The sequence below is a fragment of the Diplotaxodon limnothrissa genome, linkage group LG19 (genome assembly GCF_057381915.1).
Source record: "Diplotaxodon limnothrissa isolate DT_005_m linkage group LG19, D_limnothrissa_male_GT1.1, whole genome shotgun sequence".
NCBI lineage: Eukaryota > Metazoa > Chordata > Actinopteri > Cichliformes > Cichlidae > Diplotaxodon > Diplotaxodon limnothrissa.
The window spans coordinates 17,530,137-17,539,397 of NC_140614.1; the positions used below are offsets into that span (position 1 = coordinate 17,530,137).

Consider the following 9,261-nt stretch of genomic DNA (forward strand, 5'->3'; position numbering starts at 1 on the left):
AAATCCACTTAGAATTTCTTGTCTTTCTTTCCCTTTTCTCCCCTCAGGGATAATCTCATGTACCCTGTGGTTTGGGAAATATTCCTTGTGGGCCATTTCTGCAGTTGTTTTAAAATGGGGACATTTTTCAAATACAGTTTGACACTGTCAGAGATGAGATCATGACCAGGAATCTATTGATTTGAGTGTCTTATATTGTCACTTGGGTTAGCTTCATGCAGAAGATAGTTTCCCTTTGGGATATCCTTCACTTTTCACTCATGTTTCTTTTATTCTCATATAGATTTATTGTTTGGTCATGAATCTCACATGTGGTCTTTATGGTCTTCAAACCGTGCTCTCCATTACCCACTCGGAGCTCTCAAAACTGGGCTTCTCATCCTCACTGTCATCATACTGCAGCAGCATGCCATTAACAGACAGACTGCGTTTAGTCCAGATATTACTGATCCTGCGTGGGTAGCTGCTGCGACTCTGTGTGGCCCCTACGTGACCCATGTCAAACGAATGGCTCCTCTTTGGCTTACCCTCCTGGGGGAGCCCTAGGATGCGTCCCAGCATGGTTGTGGACTCTGCCCTTCCAAGCAATGGTTCTTTATCAGACGGTGGTACCACAGCCACTGCCATAGCATTGGAACTGGTGGAGGGTCCAGAAGTCCCTGCGCCATCTCTCCCTGCCCCTCGCAGCTCCAGTGAGGTGAAGGCCCCTAAAAGGTGGTCCAAGTTTGGGCGTGCTTTGGGGCCGTGCCTCCTGAACTTGTTGCTGGGCAGGGTGGTGCACTCACTGCTTTGCATGCTGTAGCGGTCACCAGCCCCTCTTGCTGTTTGGCTGTCTAACGAGTTAGAAGAGGAGGAGGATGAAGAGAGACTGCTCTGGAGCGATCCACACTTGAACTCTACCATTTCCTCACGCATGACCACCACTGTAGATTTGACCTGTGGTGGGGCACCGTTGAACCTGTTCATTCCTCCGTTCGTCTGAGAGTATGTGTTACTCACAGTGGGCAGTTTATTAGTCTGGATCCCACTCGTCACCTTATAGCGAACCATGAGGATAATGATGAAAACCAGCAGTGTGGCCACGATGATGCCACCGATGACCAGGATCATAGTGCCACCCATGAAGCCACTGTGAATAGACTGACACTGTGGGTAATCCTCAGTGGTGACAAATTGGACACAGCCTACAATATTGGTGGCAGTGAGAGTCGTAGCAGTATCATCCCAAATGGCCAAGACACACAGGTCATACTGCATCCCTGGGACCAGATTAGTGAGTACAAAGGCCCTGTTAGTCATGGGAATCATTCTGAAAACAGAAACAGAGAGACGACATTAAAAATACAGACTTCTTGCCACAGGGATTCAAAACAAGGCCATAGTGCCAAAATGTTGAAAGTAGTTTGAATTAATATCTTATGCTTTGACATATCAAGGAAATAGTACACAATTAACCATGCTAAGTAGTTATTTATATGCACAAAGTAATTCAAAAAGATGACTTCATTGCTCCCGGTATATACCATTTGATATCCATGCAAGCAAATAGTAATGAGATAAATAGTGAATGGACAATTTTTAAATATTGTTTTGGCTAAATGTAATATCTTGTACAATCCATTAAACACGCATTAAGTTGTTTCAAGTCAATTTGTTATTATTTCTGATGTTTTAATATGACTGCTTAATTAAGCTTCAGTGCTTTTTGAGTTAAACTGAAACTCAAATCTGCAGTAAGTTAATTGCCCAAGAGCTTTGCCAATGAAAAGGGTGTTTTCAAAACCTGTATTTTGTTGCACAGACAGCAACTGCTTTTATCCACTCATTCATCTGGATATTTGATCTCAGAGACATTTAATTAGTAAATCCTCTTTCTCCACGTGTCAAAACATGTAATTTAAAACCCTGCGCATGACTTTCCAACTGAATGCAGTAAAGTTTTTTAAGTGTTACAATTGTCTTGCTTCTTTGTAGGGTAATTTGCTGTGCTTGACAGGTTGCACATGCTGCCATCGAATCCAAAACTTCAAAGTAGTTGGATTTAAAATGCTGTTTTGATGCTAAATTAATAAATCTCTGGTAATGCCAATTAGTGGACATGCACAGTTTAGAAAATACTTTTTCTGTGTTTAGGATACTTTACGTATAATTTGACGACCACTTTCAGCTACCGTGCCCTAGACCATTAGATTTTAAAAAATCTAACACAGGAGCAGTACCATAAGGAACAGGTTGCACCTTGAAGTGACTTTCTGTGATTTGGAAACTGAACTGAATTAAACAGAATTAAATAGAATGGACGTTGGCCATTGATCTTCTGCCAAAAAAGACAATAGATGAATATAATTGGTCTTCAATCTTGCTTTAACATCATGGTTAGAGAAGCCTCAACAAACTTTCGAATCCAAGCCATTTTTGAGGGGTGTATAAAACATAATGTATTTCAACTTTTGATTTGAAAATGTATCATATTCCAACACAATTTTGTAATTACATGTACAATACAACAAATAATTTATTGATGTGAAACTGGAAAACACTGGGGTAAAAAAGGTTTAGACTCCAACATACCCATAAGGGCATGTATAAATAGATTCCTCAGTCATTCATCCATTGTTGCTTGCTGTTTTCTTATAGCATATGTGTTGAAAGCTTTGATCCCTCTGAAGTGCCTCCACCAAAGAGCCCAGACACCAGCGGGGCTACAGTTCATTATTCATCCTTAATTGCCTCTTTCTCCCATAACCAGGAAGAAGCTGTGCTTCCTCACATGTTCCAGTGGACTCATGCAATCCCTCCTCTGCTCCACATGGCTGTGATAGATTTTTAATCATGCCATTGTTTCAGTGCAGGCAGTGGGAAACTACATCGGCCAGCTAGGGGTGCACATATGCATGCTATGAAAGGATATCAGTATTAATTCAGAAACAGTAGTTGTCCTGTCTTTTCACATTATCTTTTCCTTCCAGTTTATAATGTGTATTCTGGTGTGCAGATAAATGAATTGCTTTAGGCCATTTTTTCTTCTGTATATAAAGTACATACTGAGGATTACATTAAAGAATAAAGCATCAAATCACATGGTAAGCAAAGTCAGTGCTCAACACTTAAATTAATGGCTACCAACTGTGCACTAAAGTGAAGTTAAACTAAGAAATTCATCCTTAAATCTGCATTTAAGAACTTGCATGGTTTTAATATCTCAAACTAGCATTCAAACAAATAAATGTACATGTTTTGTTATATGGGGCCAGTCTTGACTGACAACATCAAGAATGCAATTTAAATAATCTCTTTTCAGGGAAACAATTTTGCTGCTGCGAATCACTGAATGAAAAAGGAAAATACATTTTACAAAGCTTACATTAGCCTTACAGTTGCAGTTTTGTACAAATTAGAGAAAATTCATAAGGCCGTTTACTAGAACACAGATGAGTCATCCACTGTTTCTGTCACTGGGATGAAAAAAAAATCTCAAAATTCATGTTGTTCCCTTTTTCTGGCATGAAAAGCTGGCACTAAGTATGAAAGCAAGGATATCAGATAAACAGCTTATTATTGAATTTACAGTGATGGCAAGTTGCATTAAAAGCATTTGGGCAGAGTGATATCTTTCACAATTGCTGTGCACAGTTCTATTCTTAGAATCCTAGCTAATACCCAGCCGTTTGGATTTTCTTATTATTTCATTAGATCAGGTATTGGTGATCAGATATGGTGTTTGATAGAGAAAGTAAGCCTCAGTTATCAGTGCTAGTAAGCCTGAAATGAAAATGCTCAATTTCCTGCCTAAAACAGACCATAATGTGGTAATGTATAAACTTCAGCATACTAGTCATTCAAGGATCCTTCAGTGAGTTTCTTTACATAAGTTAACATTAGTTTGAGGAAACAAAACACATTATGTGGCAAAAAAAAAGGTGTAGGGGGTCGGGTTAGATCAGTGAGTGAGCAGACAACCATATGCCGTATGGCGGGGAGCACTAGGCCCAAGTTAGAGTATGACCTGCGGCCCTTTGGTGCATGTCTTCCCCTCTCTTCAAAAAAGGCCAAGTTGTCCTATAAATTGGGACTCATACTGTATGAATAAATCTGATTGTTGTTACTCATCCTTTAACCTCCTAGGACCTGGTGTCCACATATGTGGACATCACATATTGGGTTGCCTAGAGTCTAGACCACAATACGAAATTTAGCTCTACGAGGGCCTGATATCCTCTTCTCAGAAACTACATCAGGTAAAAAGATAATTCTTTGGTTTTACATTCATCAGGTCCCAATCAGCCAAAATAGCAAAGACAAATTAAAAATGCATGCAATGAAAGAGTTGGGGTCTTAGGAGGTTAATGTACCTAAATGCATCAATTTAATATTAAACAGCATGGCTGTATTTTTGTATTTCCAAACAGTTATCTTTGCTGAATGTTGCCGCTTTCACTGTCTCATTTGACATAGGAAATTGATTTCACAGAGCCCAAAGATCTTCAGTAACAGTCTCCAAGCTCACACTTTATGGACTTGAGCAGCTTAAGAAGGATACATTGAAATGAGGGTCTATAATCCTTTTTCTTCTTGGATTTCTAATTAATGGTTCAGGGCAAGGATTGCACTTTGGATTGCACTTTTTGCTTAAAAATGTGAACACAGCAACCCGTCAATTCTTAATTTAAACAAAAAAATCTCAAGAAGGATTAAGAAAAATGAATGTTGATCTTCAAGTAACACTTCAAAGGAACTGACTGTCTCAAGTACTCACCCACCAAACAATTAACAGCTGAGAGAAGAAATCCAACTGTATGTATTCTAAAGCTAAAGATTACACTCAAGACTCAGTGTGCCACTTTGAAGAGAGAGTTTTTAGCCCATACTTAGATGTAATCAAGTTTCAGTAATCACTCTTACCTGTAAATGAGGACTTCATCTTCAGAACAATTGTACTGAAGCTGATACATTTTGACCTTTGGAGTTGCTTTGCTAACACTCCACTTGACCAGAGCAGAAACAGCGGTCACTTCTGATACAGACACCACCTTCTCTGGAAGAGTTTTAGGCTCCCCTTTACTGATCTTAGTAGAGCTTGTTATGTCTGACAGGCCTGACTTGTTCTGGGTGGTACGGTTTGTACCATTACTCAGATGGGGGAGTTGAATGATTGATAGTTCAATGGACGCTGTAGATTCTCCTGCAGCATTAGCAGCAATGCAGGTGAATGTACCGTAGTCCTTAGATGTGGTGACTGTTATATCCAGAGTCCCATTTTCATATACAGTTGCTCTGGAGGAGTTGCTAATCAAACGGTCATCAGGAGCAACCCAATGCACAGTTGGCATTGGATCGCCAACAGCTTTGCAGCGCAAGCTAGCTGTCTGTCCCTCGAGCACGAGCAATTTGTGTGTATGTTGTGTGATCAGAGGGGGCTCACACACAAATTCCTCCTCACGAACAGACCAAAAGTAGCGTCCCTTTAGACTGGCAGGAGAAGCACAGGTTTCCATATCGTCCTCCCGTTCCAGTCTCCGAAGCCAAAGCACTTCACAATTGCAGTGCAAAGGGTTTCCACCAAAGCTTAGTGAGAGCAGGGGTGCATATGGTGTGCTCATCACCACATTGCTCTGGGAACGTGCAAAGATAGGATCTGGAGGGAGCTTCTGAAGACGATTAGAGGTGAGGTCCAAGCGTGCCAGTTTGTCGAGATCTGTAAAGGTTCCCTCAGCAATGAAGGAGATGAGGTTATGGTCCAGACTCATTTGATGGAGGTTAACCATCTTTCGGATGGCCTCCCAAGGCACAGTGCGCAAGTTGTTATATGACAGATCAAGATCCTCCAGTGTCAGTAACAAGTCATCAAAGGCTACTTTAGAGATACGGCTCAATTGATTGTTGTTGAGGATCAGGTGTTGCAGGTTAACCAGTCCTCGGAGGTCATCTGGTCCCAGTTCAGTCAACCGGTTACTATCCAGGTGTAACGATCTTAATGTCTCCAGGTCAATAAATGAGAAAGGCTGGATGTCGCTGATGGTGTTCCGGGACAAAGTGAGATCCACCAGACCTGTCATATTGGCAAAGTCCAGGGTGGAGATCTTTAGGATGAAGTTGCCACCCAGCCGGAGCTCCACAGTTCGCCGGTCAATGTCTGGTGGAACAAAGAGCAGACCTTTGGAGGGGCATAAAGTCCCCAAGGACTCTGACAAGTTCTGGCAGACACAGTATTTGGGACATGCATGGACCATCGTAACTGCAGTTCCCAGGAACAGGAGACTGATGACCACTTTGTCCATGTTAGCTTATGCAACGAGGACCTGAAAAAAAGAAAAACAAAACAAAAGATAATCAGAATCAGAATACTTTATTGATCCCTGGGGGAAATTTACAACTTAGTTGTATGGAGACTAGTTTAACTACAGTATTACTACAGTATTAGCATTGGTTAGCTTAACATAAAGAACAAACTGTCCAAAGGAAACAAAACTGGGCTGATTAATATATTTTATCTCTTTCTAAAGGCTATGTCATGTTTGGGAAAAAGATTGTGACTTGGGTTGAAATACAGCCATTCACAACAAGTTGATGTGATGCCTTACTTCAATGGTTTTAAAGATGTAAACAGAAGACACTTGAATCAGAAGACTAAATCCAAACACCATACTTTTAATCCAACAAGCTAAATATCATTAACAGGTGACTGAAAATGAAAATGTAAGGTCCAAAAAACAGACACAAAAAAAAAAACAATAAGATGCACAAAAGAACAAAAATACACAACAAAAATGTAGAAACTGGGAAAACACAAAGAACACTAGTTTGAAAGGAGAAAATGACATAATGGTGGAAACCATTAACTGCTTAGTACAAAACATAAAGATGATCAAGCAAGTTGATGGTAAAAGATTGTGAAGATAAGATATGGAGAACAATAATTGTATAATACGACCGTATGTAACAGAATTAAAACCCCATAACTATGACAATGACCAAGCATCTTTTTGTGACCCACTGTGAATGAGACCATTCTAACCATTGGTGTAAGGAGTGCATCAGCCCAACAACGCAAAGAAGACATTGTGCCTCTCTCTCAGATGCCAGTGGCTTTGATATAAAGACAGCATCCCACACCCTAGTAATGAGGACACGCTTGAATTAGGGGAACACAAACACACAAGGACGAAAAGTTTGTCAAAAACAAGGTGTATTTTTTGTTACAGTGCTCCATTAAGCTTTATGATCAAAACTAACGTTATACATTTTCAGTTGCATGTAACTTAATGAGCCTGTGTGATCATGGATTGTGTACAGGGTTGAGAGCCATAAATCCAGTTCTGACAGAATGCCAGTATAGTCTTTGGACCATATGGTCCAAAAGCGCTTGTTTAATGAGCAGGTCTGATATTTATGCTTGAGAATATTTTACATTAATATTCTCTATTATAACCTTCATATGCATGTACTTTGCAATGCAAAGAAGGTGTGAGAAATCACACGAGGATTGTCTGAATGAAGCTCAGGATTAAACTGTGCTAAGAAGCTATTTTTAATGACGCACATGCTTATAAGCTGTCATTACAGATACCGACATACATGCAGTGGAAACTAGTTCAAGTGTAGGGTACCTGAACTAGTTTCCACAACAAACAATGCATGTTGTGTTCTTTCTTGGGATGTTACACAATTTTGTTAAGACAAAATGCAAAAGTTACATGAACTACTCATTTACTACATTTTTTTTATGCTGTGCGCTATATATGATTTTACACAGTTTTTCTCATTTGTTTCCTTTTTTCATTGTGTCTGCACCATTGTAGTCAGAAATTTGGAAAGAATATTACACAAACCACATGTGTTAGACATGGAAAAAGTCAGCCTGCCTCTGTACATTAACAGTCCTCACACCTGGCTGACTGCTCCAAATGGATGGCCACACTTGACTTCATACAGCTAGCTTTTAATTCCCCCAGATATTTGTATCATTAATTCCTAATACACTCAAAACCTAAAAATCAATTTCAATCATCCTTTTTTTTTTACATGAGCAATTTTGATTAATGGGAAACTCTGCCTTGTAGTCTGCATGGTTCTCTCTAGAACCATGGAAGCATGGTTGTAATTTGTTTTACATTAACTACGTCAATTCAGATATTCATTATTATGTATGTGTGAGGTGCTAGTTGCAGCATTGTGACTTATGTGTGACTACCTTGCAACATCTCTTCATGTGTAGGCTGTGCTTTTCAATAACTTAGAAGAAGAAATATATGACTATTTTTTCTAATTTACAAAATCAATCTGTAATCATATCACAAATGCTTCCTCATTTGGGTTGTGTGTCACAGTGAAATGCTTAGAAAGCTCATGCAAAGTGGTTTGTTTTTTTTTGCAATACTCACTTTCACCAAAGAAGTTAATTTAAAAAAACAAAGCCAAAAAAACAGCGGAACTACCAAAATTATGATCCACAGTTTTGATGAGGCCAAATGGTACTATAAACCTTTTAATACCAAGAAGAAATACAACACAAAATTCTTAGAAATAAAAAAGCAACATGTTATAGATATATGAGAAAGAGAGAGAGAAAGAGAGATTTCTCATTTTTCAGTTCACACAGCTAAAGTCCTTTTCTTAATTTTTAGTATCGTAGAAAAAAGCTACAATGTGGTGCTAATATTTATGCTACAGACTTTTCTGAGGTTTCACTGTCTCAATCCTAATGTAACAATTTAAAATCAGCACTATTTAAAACTGTGAAACTCTGTGCAAAAGGCCTCATGGTGAGAGCTGTCAGTGATGACAGACAGGTTGTCTCATGTACTCATTTTAATGGACACCATCTAGAAACAGCAGCTGAAAAGTCCTATAACCTCAAAGAATCTGCCTTTATATTTTATGTATCGTTTTTCATTGGCAGTTTTTCACTTGAAGGGTACAATTTTGGTGGGTAAATATTATCAAAAAATATAGAAATTCTGTAGAAATTCATATGTATTAGATATAATCTCAGAAAGATTCCTAGTATTATCTACGTATATTCAACGTGTATTACGGTTACTGGGCAGAGAAATGTAGGCAGAAGAGATTCAGAGGTGACCTTTCAGGAAGAGAAGAGGTTCACTCACAAAGGCGTACAGTATAAACCGTGGACCATGTTTGAGGCCCATATCTATTTACTCATGACCTTTACCAAGCCTGCACCACCATCTAAAATTTACTGTAAGGGACAAAATAACAGAAATACCAACAAGGATATGTTCTATACAGTTCCACAGTACA

The 9,261-nt window shown here is 39.2% G+C and overlaps 1 protein-coding gene across 2 annotated transcripts; it reads right to left on the reverse strand.

Annotated features, from left to right (window-relative positions):
• Nucleotides 1–327: 327 nt before the first annotated feature.
• Nucleotides 328–6,278, reverse strand: LOC146611986 (leucine-rich repeat and fibronectin type-III domain-containing protein 2). 2 transcript variants are annotated; one of them, XM_085342591.1, is made up of 3 exons: nucleotides 4,903–6,278; nucleotides 839–1,309; nucleotides 328–787 (listed from the first exon to the last, which is right to left on the reverse strand). In XM_085342591.1, exons 1-3 carry the CDS (start codon nucleotides 6,276–6,278, stop codon nucleotides 328–330), a joined length of 2,307 nt encoding a protein of 768 aa, XP_085198717.1. The 2 variants fall into 2 exon arrangements, with proteins under 2 accessions (XP_085198717.1, XP_085198716.1); XM_085342590.1 differs by having other exon boundaries at nucleotides 328–1,309.
• Nucleotides 6,279–9,261: the final 2,983 nt, after the last annotated feature.